We start from the raw sequence: 18003 nt of genomic DNA, 5'->3' as shown, positions 1-18003 counted from the left end.
GAGGAGAACATTCTGAAGCAACACTGTACAGCGTAAGCTTTATAAGGACCAAAAGAACACATTTCCCCACATTGTCTCCAGTCCAGTAGCTTCTGGTGGGCTTGCTCAGTCCTCAGTGGAGACACTTCATGCTTTGCCACTTAGCACATTCTCCATGGCTTTGCTCACCTCAGCAGCACTCAGATTGTTCAGAGACACATTCTTCTCTTGGCCAAAAGCTGAGGAAAGATGATTTAAATGAGTATCTTGCATAACGGGGCCACAAAATTATAAAGGGTATTTTTTTTTTTAAAGTTGTTAAGAAAGGAAAGAGAGATGGTTTGCTGAACATGGTGGCTCATGGCTCCACAGCCAGTCCCAGGCTGGCTATGGCTACAGTGCAATCCTGCCTTTAAAAAAAGTGGTCTTGCTGTACTTAGCATTAATCCAGTGAATCTACTAAAAATTCCCAGGTCTTAGTAGAGTTTTGTACAGGAAGAAATGTATCTGAGTGATGCTTTAGGGTCACCGTAGGCCTTAACTACTGACCAGGGGTCTAGCCTTGGCTGACTGTCCACTTTTTGGCCAGCCATAGTGCACTCAGCATAATATGTGGTATTATGTACATATAGCACTACACGCTAGTTACTTCTGTCTGTCCTTCTGTGTGCTTTTAGGAGGAAACCTGTTTTATTAGTTTATAGGAGTCTTGATTACAACAAATTTGTAGTAGGATGTGACTCTCCCCACCTGCAGAAAGTGCTTTGTCAGGGTTGAAATGATTAAAATGTCACCATTTAGTTTAAGGATTATTTAAGAGGCAATATTATAATTGGTCAGGGAATGCTTTATTTTGGTACTGATGATCAAACCCAGTACCTCTCACAAGAAAGGCAATCACCATTTTCTTGTGTATCTTTAAAATTTTGAGATAACATTTCACTAAATTTTTTACTCAGGCATTGAACTCACTCTAGCCTCAGACAGACCTTGAGTTTGTGATCCTCCTGCTTCTGCCTGGGAGTATCTAGAGCTGGGATTTACAGGCTGGCTCAGGAATGCCTTTTTGAGACAGTGATATGCAGTTAGGGACAAGTAACTACCTGAATGGTGGAAGCCAACCATTGTACGCTCTAAGGAAGGGGCCCAAATGCAAAAGCTCAATCCTATTCAAGCTTTGTAGTTTTAGGTGTGTTCCATAACGTTTAGTGCCAGTGTTCTAATATTTACAAAGGAAAAGCACCCATCCACAACATTAATGAAGACTAATGAGAATGAGCTAAAGTACCCAGCGCAAGCTGTAAGCATAAAGTGCTTAACGTTACTAAAATTCTTCGTCCCTTAATTTGTCCTGGCTAAGATGTGATTCAGAAGGACCTATGCTGACATGGAGAAGCGTGTCTTTTACATGAAGTACACTCTGAACTGCAAAAAATTCCTCAGTCCAGCCCAAGACCCAGTCAGACCTCATATATATGTTGCCATGAATAAAAGGCATCACACAACTAAGTAAATGTGAATTTCTTTATCAGTTCGAGTTTTGGTCCTTCAGCCCCGTCTTCCCATGACGTGGGGAGGCCCCTTATGTTTTTCCATCCCGTATTCTGCAACCCGGGCCCCTGACCTCCAACGACCAGTACTCACCATAGCGGGCCCAGAGCTTGGGCTTCACCTCTGAACATTCGCGGATTAGAATGGGCAGGTCGGGGTGCGCCTTCTTCAGGTCCACGTACCGTTGCTGGATGAAATCTCTGCGGGGCGGGAGGAGAGACTGTCGCTAGCGGGCAAAGGTACACACTGACCCTGACACCCCCCGCCTCCGGAGGTCAAGGTCATAGCTCCACCTTCCGAAGCTCACTCGCCTTCCCACGCTACGACTCACCTCACACCCTGGCTGCCTGGGGAACGCTGGCATAAGTGAATGCGAATCTCACGCAGTACCTGCTTTGCACCGACTACTCGGCTTGCGGCCGCCATCTTTGCTAGCAAAGGAGCACCCAATCACGGCCTTTCAGCTCCCTCAATCGGACCAATAGCAACCCTCTACTCTCCGTCATCGATTGGATGACGCGGGGAGGGGCGGGACAAATCTTAGCAATTAAATGAGGCCTTTATAGGGGCAGAATGGTAGTGACGCGAAGGAAGCCGGAAGGCACAGAAGGCAAAGCTCTGTCGCAGGCTTTCGTGGTGCATTGTGGATAAAAGTTTGTCGCCGCTGTTTTGTTGAGGATATTTCGCGGTTGCTGGCGCTGAGAGACCGCGGCCGAAATGCCGGAGCGAGATAGTAAGGCTAGAGTCAACCACTCTTTCTTGCCCGCGGGACTAGAGACACTAGGCTCGTTGAGTTTGCTGAATTTAAGCCAGTTGTGTGACTGTTGGAGGCGCGCGAACCATTGGCCTTTAGGAGAGGCCCTGCTGAACTGCCCGCAAATTTTGTTTCTTTGTTGAGGACCGGCGTTTTGATGCAGCCCCACCTCCCTATCCCCAACTTAGTAAACCATGGCTTGTGCCTCTCTTTTAGGGCTTGTTTTGTTTATTTGACGCGGGAGGAGAGGCTCGCTACGCTCTCAGGCAAACCTCAAAAGTCCCAAGTATTTGGGATTACCGGATGCTGAGCTCTTTGATGTAGTACTTTGGAAGCAATCTTTAGGGAGAAAAATGTTAATTCTTCGTTTAGGAAAACCTGGCTCTATAGTTCCCTACCTCCCTTCCCAAGTGGGCAAGGATCAAGAACGGATCTAGCGGGCGGGTTTTGAACCTATCTTTCTGTTTCCATTGGTCAAGTGATGAGGTGACAGGCACATACAGGCACAAACAGCTCTTTTGCTCGTTTCTTTTTGAGATAGTCTGAGTGCGTAGCCCAAACTGGCCTCAAAATCTTGGTGGTCTTGCTGCCTCAATCTCACTGGTTCTGGAATTACAGATGTAGGTACCACTCCCAGTTTCTGGTAATAGAGTTTCTTGTAGTCCTCCCATTTCAGTACTTATACTTTCTGCTTAAGTACTGCTGCCCTTCATCTCGTCCACTATGTTGTTCACTTTTATAACTGCTAGTTTTTGTACGGAACTTCACACATTAAACGATTGATTGATTTAATGTCCTTTTTTTTTTTTTTTTTTTTAAGGTGAGCCCTTCTCTAACCCTTTGGCCCCAGATGGCCACGATGTGGATGATCCTCATTCTTTCCACCAGTGAGTAATTTTGTCTTTGGAGAACAGAATGATTTGAGCCATGAGCAAGAGAGACGGTAGACAGGCTGAAAGAATTCAGAGTATTTTGTTGGCAAGAATGGACCAACAGTTCCTAGAAAATGGTTTATTGAGAGAAAAATGCTAACCTGTATAACACGATAAACTTATTTTTCCCACAGAAAACTTTATCGTAAGTTCAGTTACCAAGATGGGGTAATTATGCTTAGTTTCGTAAGTCATACAAAATGATTACTTTGGTGTCAGGTTTTTAGTAAAGTTGTAATTAAGGACTTAAAAAAAAAAAAACCAAAACATAAAACATTCAGAACATTTAGTTCTTTATCTCTGTGAACCTTAAGTGAACTAGGAATCCCACATAAGAGAATTTGAAGAGAAGTTATGGGCAGGAAGAGTCTAGTGTTTGTGTTGCATATGTAAGCATATATAAGAATTTTCCCTGGTGAAAGTTAAGCATTGGAAAATGTAAAATTGTCTTTTGTAACTTCACCAATTCAATCCCTTTTATACTTACTATTACTTTGAGTGTGCGGGTAGATGCACGTGTGGAGATGAGAGGATACCCTTGGGGTGAGGTATTCATCTTCCACTTTGTTATGAGATAGGATTTCTTTTGTCCACTGCTGGCAGCCAGGTTGGTAGGCCTGCAAGCTTCTGATGATTCTTCTGTTTCTGCCTCCCATCTCCTGAGAAGGGTTGTGCTAGGATTACAGACACTTGTACTGCTGTGCCCAGCTCTTACCTGGGTTCTGGAGACCTGAACTTGGATTGTTAAGCTTGAAGAGCACACACTTTGCCCACTTAGCACTCTTGCCAGCCCTCCCTTTTGGAGATAGGGTCACTCTTTATCCCAGACTGACATGGCATTCCTCCTCCCCCAAGTCTCCCAAGTGCTGAGATTGCAGGCTCATACAAAACTACTATACCTTGTTTTGTTTAGTTTTATTTTTTTTTTCTTTTTCCTTTTTTTTTGGAGCTGGGGACCGAACCCAGGGCCTTGCACTTGCTAGGCAAGCACTCTACCACTGAGCTAAATCCCCAACCCCTTCTTTTAGTTTTTATTTATTTCAGAGAGGATTTAATCTGATCCTCCTGTCTCAGCCTCTCGAGTGCAGGGATTATATACTTGTACTCCTACATTCTAATCTAAAATTCTTTCTCTGTCTCTCTGTCTTTCTCTCTGTCTACCGCCTATTCCCATCCCCTCTCTCTGATAATGCTGAGGATTGAACCTAGGGTCTTGTACCCTTACCCTTTAAGATATAGCCCAGGCTTGCTTCAAATTAGCTATCCTCCTATTTTCATCTTTTGTCACTATGTGTGCCACTATGACCTGCAAGTCCCCAGTTTTGACTTAACCTCCCCTTTTGTTGTATGCCTAGTTTTAGTACAGAATTAAGCCCCCATCACAGTATTCTTGAATCTATATGAGAGTATCCATACTCCCAAATTTTACTCACATTTGATTCAGTGAAACTTCTGAGCCAGGAGGTGGTGGCACATACTTTTAATCCTAGTTTCTGGGAAGCAGAGACAGGTGAATCTCTGAGATTGAGGACAGCCTAGTCTATAGAGGTAAGTTCTAGGATGGCCAGGGCTACACAGAGAAACCCTGTCTTAAAAAACACAAAACAAAACAAAACAAAACAAAAGCAAGAACTTCTAGTGTTAGGCTGGAGAGATGGCTCAGCAGTTAAGAGCACTGACTACTCTTCCAGAGGTCCTGAGTTCAATTCCCAGCTCCTACATGGTGGCTCACAAGCATTTGTAATGGGATCTGATAAACTCTTCTGATATGTCTGAAGACAACAGCTACAGTGTACTCACATAAAATAAATAATTAAATCTTCAAAAAAAAAAAAGGACTTCTAATATTAACAGTACTGTGTTGGAATTGGCATTTCCCTTATTTTAGTACAGTTAACCATGTATTTTACCGTCTTCTTTCCTATTGACTACTGGTTTTGATTTTGATTTTGATTTTTTTTTTTTTTTTTTATAATTTCTTACAGATCAAAACTTACCAATGAAGACTTCAGGAAACTTCTTATGACCCCAAGAGCTGCACCTACTTCTGCACCACCTTCTAAGTCACGTCACCATGAGTAAGCCTTCTCATTCCTGCCTGTCCATTTCTGTGGAGCCAGAGTTTGGTAGACTCCTCTCAAGAGCCAGACCTCTTTTCAAGCCTCTGCTTCCAATTTTTTTCTCTATGAAGACTGAAGTTTTAGTGATGACTGGGATGCTCTGGGTTCTTTTTTTTTTTTTTTTTTTTTTTGGTTCTTTTTTTTTTTTTTTCCGGAGCTGGGGACCAACCCAGGGCCTTGCGCTTCCTAGGCAAGCGCCTACCACTGAGCTAAATCCCCAACCCCTCTGGGTTCTTATTATTCCTTCATGAATATTGTAATAGAGTCATTGCTTGTGCAAATGGACAGATTTCTGGGCCTGTTATTACTGGATAGTCTATGACAGGTTTTTAAGGTAGTATTTAATGTTAATGTCAATTAGATATTTATGATGCTTTTTATAACGAGAGGTACAGATATTGATAATATACTGCCTGATCAACACTGGTTTTTGTATTGTGCTGTTTTCCTTTTTGTTCTCTCTTATTTAAGAATGGTCTCACTGTGTAACCATGGCTAGCCTTGTCACTGTAGATAAGGTTGGCCTTGTGCTCATAGAGACCTACTGAGTGCTGAGCCCAGGGGTGTGTCCTGGCACAGCTGGCTGTTTTGCCTTTTTTCCTTTTTTGAGACATTGTCTTGACCTGACTGGACTTTACCATGTAGTCCAGGTTGGCCTTGAATTTATCCTATTATCTCATCCTCTGATGTGTTCTCAATGCCTTGTGAGTTTTAAGGACTGGGGCATTATTTTGCTATGAGTGAGTCTCTTGTATCTTCTAGGATGCCAAGAGAGTACAATGAGGATGAAGACCCAGCTGCACGGAGGAGGAAGAAGAAAAGGTAAAGGGATGGGAGAGGAGAGTGCTCTGTAAGGTGAGACTGTCTGTGGGTGAAGGAGCAGAGGAGTTGTCCAGTAACAGGTTTCCTACTGTGAAAGTACATCTAGAGAGGGCATGTGGTAGCAGTAAAAAGGAAGATCTGAGGTAGAGGAAACTGAATTTCTTTTTTTTTTTTCTTTTTTTCGGAGCTGGGGACTGAACCTAGGGCCTTGTGCTTGCTAGGCAAGTGCTCTACCACTGAGCTAAATCCCCAACCCCGGAAACTGAATTTCTGATGTTGACGATGATCAAGAGTCGACTGGCAGTTCTGTCAGTATATACATAGTTTTCACCACAGATATAAGGAAACAGGACCACTTATGTTGGCCTTGAGATAGGAGTTGGTAAGCCGTGTATATTTCTCTTCTCTGGTCACAGTTATTATGCCAAGCTTCGCCAGCAAGAAATTGAGAGAGAGAGAGAACTCGCAGAGAAATACCGGGACCGTGCCAAGGAACGGAGAGATGGTGTGAACAAAGATTACGAGGAAACTGAGCTGATTAGTACAACAGCCAACTACAGGGCCGTGGGCCCCACTGCTGAGGCGTGAGTAGGGGATCCTCCGAGCAGAGCCACAGTCACACTCTAGGTTTCTTACAGCTTAACCTGCTCGGGAGCACATGCTTGAATTTCAGCAGGAATTTGTCTTTCATAATGGACTGCTTCAACATGGTTCTTTCATTATTCAGGGACAAATCAGCAGCAGAGAAGAGAAGACAGTTGATTCAGGAGTCTAAATTCTTGGGTGGTGATATGGAACACACCCATTTGGTGAAAGGTTTGGATTTTGCGTTGCTTCAAAAGGTGAGTTCTGTTTAAAGATGGGGAGAGAAATACTATTTAGTGTTCATGTTTGGACATTTGTGAAGTGAAGGACACGATTGCCCAGACCATTGGTTTGGCAGAATTATAGGTGGCCTGTCTGTAGAACTTGTGGTTGAATTCCTTGGGAAGGTCTTCCCTTGTCACCCTGGTGTGGTTAAGGGCCTGGATCCCTCACTTCCTTCTTTGTACACTTGTGCACTTTGTTAGGTGCGAGCTGAGATTGCCAGCAAAGAGAAGGAGGAAGAGGAACTCATGGAAAAGCCCCAAAAGGAAACCAAGTGAGTCAGCAACAGAGAGGGCTCGATGGTTGGAAGGGTATGCTTAAAGTGGGGCATATTTTAGTGCTCCCCACATTTTCTTCTGTTTTTACTGTCTCCCACACACCCACAATATTTTCTTCTATTTTTAGGAAAGATGAGGATCCTGAGAACAAAATTGAATTCAAAACTCGGCTTGGTGAGTGATTTCTATAGCAGTAACTGCATGTTAGCTGGGTTGTAAGGACGGCTTTTGTTTTTGTTTATTCCCAGACAGGGTTTCTCTGTGTAACCTTAACTGTCCTGGAGCTCACTTTGTAGACCAGGCTGTCCTAAAACTCACAGAGATCTAGTCTCTTCTGCTTCCCAAGTCCTGGGATTAGACATGGGCCATCACCACCTGGCGTGAAATACTTCTATAGGACTCAGACATGGACTTAATTATTTTCCATATCATTTATGTCTCTTCAGTTAGACCAGAAGCCTTTTCACGTCTTTTTAGATATTTATCAAAGAAGGATGGATAGGTTGGAGGTGATGGTGCATCCTTGTAGACCTAGAACTCACATGGCTGAGGTGGGAAGATTGCCAGTTGAAGGCCAGCATTAGGTACTTAGCAAGTACCTGCTTTGAAAAGCTCAAAATAGGGGTTGGGGATTTGGCTCAGTGGCAGAGTGCAAGGCCCTGGGTTCGGTCCCCAGCTCTGAAAAAAAGAAAAAAAAAAAAAAAAAAAAAAAAGAAAAGCTCAAAATAACTGATAGTATGGTGCTGCATCCCTGTAATCCCAGTATTGGGAGGATAATCAAGAACTGGGCAAACCTGGGCTACATGAGGAGACTCCCACCTCAAGTACAAAGGAGGGGAAGAGTCAATAAATAAAGCTAATTAATTTTTTAAAAGCTGAACATAAAACAACAAAGACATAGAGAAGGTAGCATGGATGACTAGAGAGATAATTCAGTTGGTAAAGTGTTTTTCACAAGCACTAGCAGGAAGACCTGAATTCTGGAACCCATATATAAATGCTGGGTGTGGTGGCACTCTTACAATTTCAGTGCTGGAGGCCCAGAGACAGGTGGATTCCTGGGTCTTCCTGGCCAGCCTGCTTAGCCAACAGACCGATAAGAGGATGGAGTTTAAGGGCTGACACCTAAAATGACTGTTGGCTTTCAAGTGTACATACATGAAAAGAATGTAGCATGGTTAGTGATTAAAAGAATATGGAGGGGCTGGGGATTTAGCTCAGTGGTAGAGCGCTTACCTAGGAAGCGTAAGGCCCTGGGTTCGGTCCCCAGCTCCGAAAAAAAGAACCAAAAAAAAAAAAAAGAAGAATATGGAGAGACCTGGATTTGATTCTTAACGATGAAATCACAGTAGGTGTGTAACTTTGCTCACTTTTTTCATATATAAAGATTAGCCTAATGTGTACCATGTGATTGTTTAGGAATGAAGAGAAATGGAATGTATAATACTGTGTATAATGTGTATGCAGTGTAGTTTTTTCTATTGTCATTAATAAAATCTTTAACCAGCTGGGTGGAGCTGGTGCATGAGGCAAGGGGATCTCTGAGTTCAAGGCCAGCTTGGTCTGCAGAGAGGACAGCCAGGGATACACAGAGAAACCCTGTTTGGAAAAAAACTTAAGCCTCTGGTGGAGGTGCACACTTTTTTGTTGTTAAATTCTTTTATACAACACATTCCAACTGCAGCCTCTCCTCCCTCTACTCCTCCTAGTCACCAATCCCCCACTCATCCCCTCAGATCCACTGTTACTCCAGTTCTCTTCAGGAAAGAACTGGGATAGCAAACGAATACAGCATAACAAGATGGAGTAAGACTGGGTACAAACCATCCTATCAAGCCTTGATGAGACAAACCAGTAAGAGGAAAGGACTCCCACTGTTAGGAGTCCCACAAACACTCCAGGCCAAAACTACAGCATGTGTACAAAACCCAGCACAGACCCATGTAGCCTCCATGGTGGCCCTTTCATCTCTGTGAGCCCCTATGAGCTCAGTTGATTCTGTGGGTTGTGTTCTCTGGCTCCTACAATCCTTCCTCCTTCTGCAGAGTTCCCCGAGCTCCAGCTCATATTAGGTGTGGTTCTCTGCATCTGCTCCCATCAGTTGCCAGAGGAAACCTCTGATATTGATTGGTCTAGCCACTGATCTATGAGTATAGCAGAATATATTAGGAGTCATTTCAGTTGACTTTTTTTTTGGGTCAGTTGTGTTTGGTTTCATGATAGTTCTCCAAGCCATCCAGTTTCCCATTCAGTGTCAGGCTTCAGCTCCCTTTTGTGACTTGGCCCTCAAGTTAGACCAGTTATTGTTGTTCACTCTCATCAGTTTTGAGTCACCGTTGCCCCAGCACATATTCCAGGCAGGACAGGTGTGGGTCAGGTTTTGTGGCTGGGTTGGTGTCTTGGTTCCACTACTGGGAGCCTTCCAGGTTACAGAAGATGTTGGTTTAGGCTCTGTATCCTCCATTACTGGGAGTCCCACTAGGGTCACCCTCAAAGGTTCCAGGAAACTTCCACTGCACTAGGCGTCTGCATCTAACCCTAAAGGACCCCCTTCTAGTCCCCCCAACCCCCACCCACCGTATTCCCTATGTCTTTCCCTCCTGTTCCCATCCCCTGGCACATGCCTTGAAGCCCAAAACTCAGGAGGCAGAGGTTGGCAGATCATGAGTTTGAGGCCAGCCTGTTTACAGAGTGGGTTCCAGGACAACCAAGTCTACACAAAGAAACCCTGTTTTGAGATCCCCCCTCCAAAAATAAAAACAAAAACAAAAACTCCAAATACTTAAACCTTGTGACCAGCAAGATGACTCAGCCGATACAGTGCTTATCTTTCAAGTCTGACCATCTGAGTTTGATCCTCAGAACCAACATGAAGGTGGAAGGGTAGACCTGACTATACAAAGTTATTCTCTGACTTCCAGATGTGTACACGTCCTTTATGCATTCATAAAACACATTATCCGTATATACAATGATAATAGTAATTCTTAAAAATAAACAACAACAGACAAACAAGCCCTTAGAACCTCTTAACCTTCATCCTTCTTCCTCAAAGGGGCCTAATATAAGATGGGCATGTAGTATTCTTGAGAAGGCAGTATGGAATAGTAATAGCTCAAGATTTGGAGGTTGCCTTTGACCTACTTTGTTACTTGGTAGCTGTGAATCTAGGTAAATCACTTAATTCTCAGTTTTAGGGTTTTTTGTGTTTTCGCTTTCGCTTTTGTTTTGAGAAGATCTCATGTAGCTATTGTCACTTACTGTGTAGAGCAGGCTGGCCTTGAATTCACAGAGATTCACCTGCCTCTGCTGGAATTAAAGTATTGGAATTAAAGGCATTTAGCACCACTGTGTGGCAGCTTTAGTATTTAGCTTTAGTAAAAAGTAATAATGCTTATCTCATGGCATAGGGCTTTTGAAGATGTAATGTGGCAGAGCATAAATAGCACTTGGCCTGATGCCCAGCCCAGAGTGGGTAGTTAATACATGACTACTGTAACAATGGCAGTTTGCTAATCTTTTCCTTTGTATAGGCCGAAATGTGTATCGGATGCTTTTCAAGAGTAAATCTTATGAGCGAAATGAGCTGTTCTTACCGGGCCGGATGGCCTACGTGGTGGACCTGGATGATGAGTATGCAGATACGGATATCCCTACTACTCTTATCCGCAGCAAAGCTGATTGCCCCACCATGGAGGTGAGTAACCAAGTTCTGAGAACCTGTCGTATGATCTTCAAATCTGCCTGCCCTTGTCCTGTTCCTCATCTACTGTATCCTTACATTCTGTTTTATTTTTAAAAATCCCCTCGGTCTCAGTTGCATACATTTGTCTCCACCAGAAATAGTCTTTAAACCACAGTTTCTTACTTGAGCTACTAAAAGAGAATTTTTCCTACTCTAGTTCAGAGTATTTTTTGTTAGTTTATTTGTTTGTTGGTTTGGTTTTTCAAGATAAATTTTCTCTTATACCTTTGGCTGTCCTGGAACTTACTCTGTAGACCAAACTGGCCTTAAACTCAGAGATCTGCCTGTCTCTGCCTCCTGAATGCTGGGATCAAAGGTGTGTACCACTACCAACTGGCCAGTGTAATTTCCACGCTGTATAATTTACCCTTTTAGGGTTCACTGCAATTAGTTTTATCATATTCACTAAATTATATAGCCACTACCATTATATTAGTGCATTCCTCAAAAGAAACCTGGTACTCTTTTAACATCCATTACCTGAATCTCTCCTCTACCTTTCATTAATAGATTTTACACATAGCTAAGGTGATGTTTTATAAATGCAAATTTTTTGTTTCACCACTGTGTAGAAGTTTTCTGTGGTTTCTTGTTCTTAGGGTTCAGAGTAAAAAGTCTGTGGTCTTGCAATAGCTGGACTAGCCTTTTCTCAGCATGTTCTCTAAATCTCCTTGGTTTCTTGAATGTTTTATATTAACTTTTGATCCAGGGCCTTTTTTCATACCATTTCATCTATTTTGAGTGCCTCTTCATTTCACCTTCTTACAAGTCATCTACCTAGCTAACAACTGTATGTATCTTATCCTTGAATTTAATCGAATTGATTATAAGACAGTGAGATTCCTGCTAAGAGATATTCTTGCTTCTTGGTTTTCTAGGCCCAGACTACACTGACTACAAATGACATTGTTATTAGCAAGCTCACCCAGATTTTGTCATATCTGAGACAGGGGACCCGGAACAAGAAGCTCAAGAAGAAGGATAAAGGTACCTTATGGGAAGGGAAGGAGACTTTACTCCTGGAGGGGCATTTGGTGGTGAGAACAAAGTGTCCTGCAGCCTCTGTTTGGTAGACATTGGATGGCTTCTAGATAGCAGGAAAAGAATGACATGGAGCATTAGCACGAGTATGTCTAAATTCCGCTTGACCCACTCAGAACCCACTGGCTGGGTTTGAAGCGTTAAGGAGAGTGGAAAGGTTCTGTCTGTTTTAAACAGCAGATGTTAAAAGGCACTGAGGCCGCTGGAGAGGCTAAGCAGTAAAGAGCATCCAGGCTCAATTCCCAGCATGCTCATGATTCTCACAACCATCTGTCAATTCCCCGTTCTAAGGGACCCAGAACCTTCTTCTTGCCTACAAGTGCACCAGGCACAGATGTGGTGCACAGACATACAGATAGGCAAAAGCCATACACATAAAATCTGTTGTTATGTTGGTTTTGATTTTTTAGACAGGTCTCTTTATGTAGTCCTGACTGCCCTGGAATTCAATATACAGACCAGACTGGCCACAGGGATCTGCCTGCCTCTACGTCCCAAGCCCTGGGACTAAAGGCGTGCCTCATTTTTTAAAAATTATTTATTTAGGGGTTGGGGATTTAGCTCAGTGGTAGAGCGCTTGCCTAGGAAGCGTAAGGCCCTGGGTTCAGAACCCAGCTCCAGAAAAAAAAAAAAAAAAAAAAAAAAAAATTATTTATTTAATTGCAGAATGTTGCTTTTTTTTTCTTTATTCCCCATTGAGGCCTCCTGCCCCTCCTCCCATTCCCATCCTTACAAATCCCTCCTCCCCACTATTTATTTAAAAAATAGAACATTCTTTTAAAAATTAAGAAAGCACTGAATGATATTCTTTATAATGCAGGAAAACTGGAAGAAAAGAAACCTCCTGAGGCTGACATGAAGTATGTATCCCAGCCCCATGTATCTGGGAACAAGATATGTGTTTCTTGTCTTTGGAGAAATGGCCAGCATGGGTATGTATGATTTTAGCAATTAGTGAAACCTGTTTTTCCCAGCATTTTTGAAGACATCGGGGATTATGTTCCTTCCACAACCAAGACACCTCGGGACAAGGAGCGTGAGAGATACCGGGAACGTGAACGTGATCGGGAACGGGACAGAGACAGGGAGAGAGATCGGGAGCGAGACCGTGAGAGGGAGAGAGAGCGAGACCGGGAACGGGAACGAGAGGAGGAAAAGAAAAGGCACAGCTACTTTGAGAAGCCAAAAGTGGATGATGAGGTGAGCTGTGCGCTCTTGATACCAGACTGTGAAAACTGACCCTTTCTAGCCAGGTACAGGACCCATTTCCTCCTCAGTAGCTTTGTAGTTTCACAGTAATAACTGACCAGCTAACTGAGGGTGGGAAGCATCTTGGAAATGGGGCAGAAGTGGATTAGGGAATCAATTCAGATTTGAGGGAGAGATGAATGTAAATTCCATATAATAAAACTTACTTCAGTTTTGTTTTCTTTTCAGCCCATGGATGTTGACAAAGGTGGGTCGTGTCTACAGTGTTTTCCATTTCTCCGACAGTCTACTCTCCTTGCAGAACCCTCCTGCTCTCAACTGATGAAGGCAGAATTTGGGGGACTGCCTAGTTTGGGCCTCCATAGGAACCATGTCTTAATTTATGGACTAGATGGGGCACATTTGCTCTTCCATATAATCCCTTCAATTCTGAAGCTTTGAGGTGAAGCTGAACACAAGTGTGGAGTGTTCTAGTTATCCTGGTGACTAGCGCAAGTGTGGAGTGTTCTAGTTATCCTGGTGACCAGCACAAGTGTGGAGTGTTCTAGTTATCCTGGTGACCAGCTCAGGCGTGGAGTGTTCTAGTTATCCTGGTGACCAGCTCAGGCGTGGAGTGTTCTAGTTATCCTGGTGACCAGAGAAGCTCAGTAGTTGCAGTTTGGTTAAAGTCTAGATAGATAAAAGTATTCCTTCACTTTACAAGTATGTTTTAACTAGCAAGATGTGGTTGTACTCACCTGTAACCTCAGCATTCTAGAGGCTGAGGTAAGATCAGAAGTTCAAGGCCAGTCTAAACTCCATAGTTCTAGGTTAGCCTGGGCAACATGGTGAGACTGTCTCAAACAAAAAGTTAAACAAAAACAAAACTCCCAGAACTACCACATTTATTTCATTCCTGGAATTAAATTCAGGTTGTTAGGCTTGGTAGCAGGGGTTATTGCCTGCTAGATATCTTGTGAGTCCCATAAAAACATTTTTAAGGCTGGAATGAGGTTAGTGAGAGGAGGTTGTAAAAGCATCAGTTCAAATCTAAGCAGAGTTGTCTTTTCTTCCAGGACCTGGATCTGCAAAAGAGTTGATCAAGTCCATCAATGAAAAATTTGCTGGGTCTGCTGGTTGGGAAGGCACTGAATCATATCCTGTATTTACATTTCTCCCTGGGTTTTAATTAATTTTCCTTACTTATATTGAGACAGCATCTCTCTCTGTAGCTTAGGCTGGCCTGTAACTTGAGATCCTCCTGCTTCTGTGTTTTGAGTGCTGAGATTAATATGCACTCGTATGCCTGGCTGTTTTGGGTTGTAGAGAGCCATTTTCTTTTCATCCACCTCCAGTTGTTTCTCTGTTCCTGTCTTTGCTTTCTTTGTTTTATGCTGTGTTTTGGCTAGGATGAAATGCTATGTGTCAACCAGAGAACCAGTTCAGGCTTGCAACTGGCTTTCTGAAGTGTTCATGTTGAAGCCTCTGGCCTCTGGTCCCTCTTGGCTGAATTTTCTGCCAGTGGTGGAATTTTCTTTAACAAAGCATATGCTGAAGAAGCCGGAAGATAAGAAGCAGCTGGGTGACTTCTTCGGCATGTCCAACAGTTACGCAGAATGCTATCCAGCCACGTAAGTGAGACCTAACTGAGTTGAGATGACTGGGTGACCAGATAGAAATCTGACCTGTTGGGAGCTAAAGGTACTTTGTATTTGGGTAAATTCTTCTATTTAGTTGTGGGATGTTTATCGGGTGGGTTTCTGAATAAAATATAGTAATACACATCTAAAGACTCTAATCAACTGCTCTTTCTCTTTAGGATGGATGACATGGCTGTAGATAGTGATGAAGAAGTAGATTATAGCAAAATGGATCAGGTATGAAGTTAAAAGGGTGTTTAAGGATGTTGGGGGACCTTTGATCAGCAATTTAAAAAAAAGTTTTTTTATTTAGTATGTGCCATTCATGAGCATGAGGTCAGAGTACAACTTGTTCTCCTTGTAGTGATTGGCTATAAAGATGGTTTTGCTTTTGAGACAGGATCTTGTAGCCCAGGCTGGACATACAGCTGAGGACGACTTAAAACTCTCGATCCTTCTCTGGTCCTGTGATTTTAGATGACAGCGGGGCACTATCATTCCCAAATAAAAGAAAACTTATTTTCCTTCCACTGCTGGGGATTGAACCCAGGAACCTTAGCATCTCGGCTAATAATGTACCACTGAGTACTTCGCAGACTCAGAGAAAGTTGTTTTCTGATGTCCTAGGGATCAGCCTGAGGGCTGTACTCGTGCTAAGCACGTGCTTACTGCTGAGCCACGTTCCCAAGAACATGGTTTAATCTTGGAGCTTTGTTTAATTTTACTTTTGCCATTTGCTTGTTTTGTGGCCTTGCCATGTTCCTCACCTGTCTACAAATGCCTTTGCTTCTATATCAGAAAAATAGGAATATAATTCTCACTTTAGAATTTTTGTTAGAATTAAGGTATATGTTTAGTGTTTAGAGTAATGTGTGCATTGTAAGTGCATAGGAACTATTAGGGTTGGATTTATTATGGGTGGATGACTATTATCTGGAATTGTGGGTGTCTGGTTTTGTTTCAGAGAAAATGCCTTTTCCACTGATAGCTCTATGTACTCTACTACAGGGTAACAAGAAGGGCCCCTTAGGCCGCTGGGATTTTGATACTCAGGAGGAGTACAGCGAGTATATGAACAACAAGGAGGCTTTGCCCAAGTGAGTAAACATGGGCAGAGAACGAGGATGGGGCATTTCGGTGAAGTATCCCGTATTGGGTTAAGTGGTACTCTGTAGTGTAGCTGCAATGTTTCTAGATAAGTACTTTGCCCACAGAGCCCTTTAAGAAAACCTTCCTACTGCTATGAGACCTCTAATGCCTTCTTCCGACAATGGCCCTTTCCAGAGCTGCATTCCAGTATGGCATCAAGATGTCTGAAGGACGGAAAACCAGGCGCTTCAAAGAAACCAATGATAAGGCAGAGCTTGATCGACAGTGGAAGAAAATAAGTGCGGTTAGTGGACTCTTTCTTTTCTTTCTTTCTTTTTGTTGTTTTGGTTTTTTTTGAGACAGGGTTTCTGTGTGTAGCCTTGGCTGTCTTGGAACTTACTCTGTAGGCCAGCCTGTTTTTGAACTCGGGAATCTGCCTTCCTCTGCCTCCTGAGTATTGGGATTAAAGGCCTGTGCTCTACCACCACTTGGCATAGTGGACTCGTTCTTAGGTGGGGGGGTTTCAGTTGAGAAGAGACATTGACAGATCCAGGAACAGGCAGGTGGAGCAGCCATGGAAATGGAGAGAGATTACCTTTGAGCTTTACATGGACGTAGACGGCTAACGGCATGCTTATTAACTACTACTGTCCTTTTACAGATCATCGAGAAGAGGAAGAAGATGGAAGCTGACGGGTAAGCGGCCTCCCTTTTGTCCTTGGCCTGGTGAGAACTGTTCACTGCACTGATCCTATGCTAATCTACTTCTCTTTTGATTTCAGGGTTGAAGTGAAAAGACCAAAGTACTAATCTCAAGTTCCAGCTGACCACATGGCTGTTATTAGTTGCTTGTTTCTACAATTCCTCAAAAAGTTGCAAACTGTTTTTGTTTGTGAATGTTTATAAATGTTTATTGTATAACTCTTTAAGATCTGTGTCCCAAATGCTAAGATTAATGGCAATGCAACACCATGTGTCCAGCATGTTCAATTAAAATCAGTTAAACCTGCCGTCTTTTCTGTGTTGGGCCTTCCATCTTAAGGGTCCCATAAGAAGGCTCGTTCCAGTAGTGTATGGACTGTTAGGTCTCATCTGAGGTGCCTCTCAACATATCAAAGCTGACACTGGCTGCCAGATTCTCCCAGCATACCTCAGTCCCTACCTGTTCCAGGGTCCTCCTGGTGGCATACCCTACTCTCCACCCTAAACTCCTGGGCTTTCCTTTCCCCTAGCCTCTCTGATTACTGTTTAACCCATCCATTTTGGTTACACGCCCCTTTGGCCTCTTGGCAGCTGCTCCAGGTAAGCCCCTCCCCCCTGCCCCATCCTCACATGGCCTGGTTTAGGTTCATGTTCATTTCACCTTCCAAATGCCTCTGGCATGCTCTCCCTCATATCTACACTAAACCTCCACCGTACCTAGGAACCGTCAGGTCTTCTTATTTCTTCTTTTCATTCAATCAGTCTGCTTTGTTTTCCCTGTTCGGATTCTAGGTTCCTAGACAGCAAGGCTGTTTACTAGGCCAGTTTCCAGGGGAGAAGGAAAGAGTCACTGTGGGCAAGAGAATTGTCAAGATGAATGGTCAGACCTACTCAGTCCTATCTGGCCAGGGTCCTAATCCAAGAGTACAGATTCTCTGGGGATTTAAGATCATCCTGAGAACTTGTCACGGCTTCACAGGCTTGAGCTCTTAGTGAAGCTGTATTAATGGAAGTCACCTGTGGAAACAAACGTCTTTCATGAATTTATGCCTTTAGGGGAGCATTAGTAGTGTTGAATTAAACTCAAGACCTTGGCTAAAAGACTAAATGGGTGGTGGGTTCCTTGAGGTTAAAACTGGTCTATCCTCTTGATCCTTTACCCTGAGAAGTTTGGGGAGGCCCAGGGCAGGCCTACCAAGTCTTTTTCTGCTCTTTGCCAGCACTTTGGCCTGGGCTTCATTAGGGATTCATTAGGCTCTACTTTTTCTGCTTAACACTGAGCCCATGCTCTGTAG

General features: G+C 43.3%; 2 protein-coding genes across 2 annotated transcripts; one reads left to right on the top strand and one right to left on the bottom strand.

Annotated features, from left to right (window-relative positions):
* Positions 1-13: 13 nt before the first annotated feature.
* Positions 14-1997, bottom strand: Ndufa2 (NADH:ubiquinone oxidoreductase subunit A2). Its single transcript, XM_032885551.1, has 3 exons — positions 1862-1997; positions 1624-1730; positions 14-218 (listed from the first exon to the last, which is right to left on the bottom strand). The coding sequence occupies exons 1-3, from the start codon at positions 1954-1956 to the stop codon at positions 127-129; spliced, it is 294 nt and encodes a 97-aa protein (XP_032741442.1). The 5' UTR covers positions 1957-1997; the 3' UTR covers positions 14-126.
* Positions 1998-2088: 91 nt separating this feature from the next.
* Positions 2089-17016, top strand: Ik (IK cytokine). Its single transcript, XM_032885552.1, has 20 exons — positions 2089-2263; positions 3105-3171; positions 5202-5294; positions 6099-6158; positions 6575-6742; positions 6886-7000; positions 7229-7299; positions 7431-7477; positions 10837-11000; positions 11927-12035; positions 12910-12949; positions 13064-13289; positions 13527-13545; positions 14354-14439; positions 14835-14908; positions 15097-15154; positions 15926-16014; positions 16202-16310; positions 16668-16702; positions 16789-17016. Exons 1-20 carry the CDS (start codon positions 2248-2250, stop codon positions 16814-16816), a joined length of 1674 nt encoding a protein of 557 aa, XP_032741443.1. The 5' UTR covers positions 2089-2247; the 3' UTR covers positions 16817-17016.
* Positions 17017-18003: the final 987 nt, after the last annotated feature.

This window comes from Rattus rattus, chromosome 15 (assembly GCF_011064425.1).
Source record: "Rattus rattus isolate New Zealand chromosome 15, Rrattus_CSIRO_v1, whole genome shotgun sequence".
Classification (NCBI taxonomy): Eukaryota; Metazoa; Chordata; class Mammalia; order Rodentia; family Muridae; genus Rattus; species Rattus rattus.
This window is presented reverse-complemented; position numbering and strand designations above follow the sequence as displayed.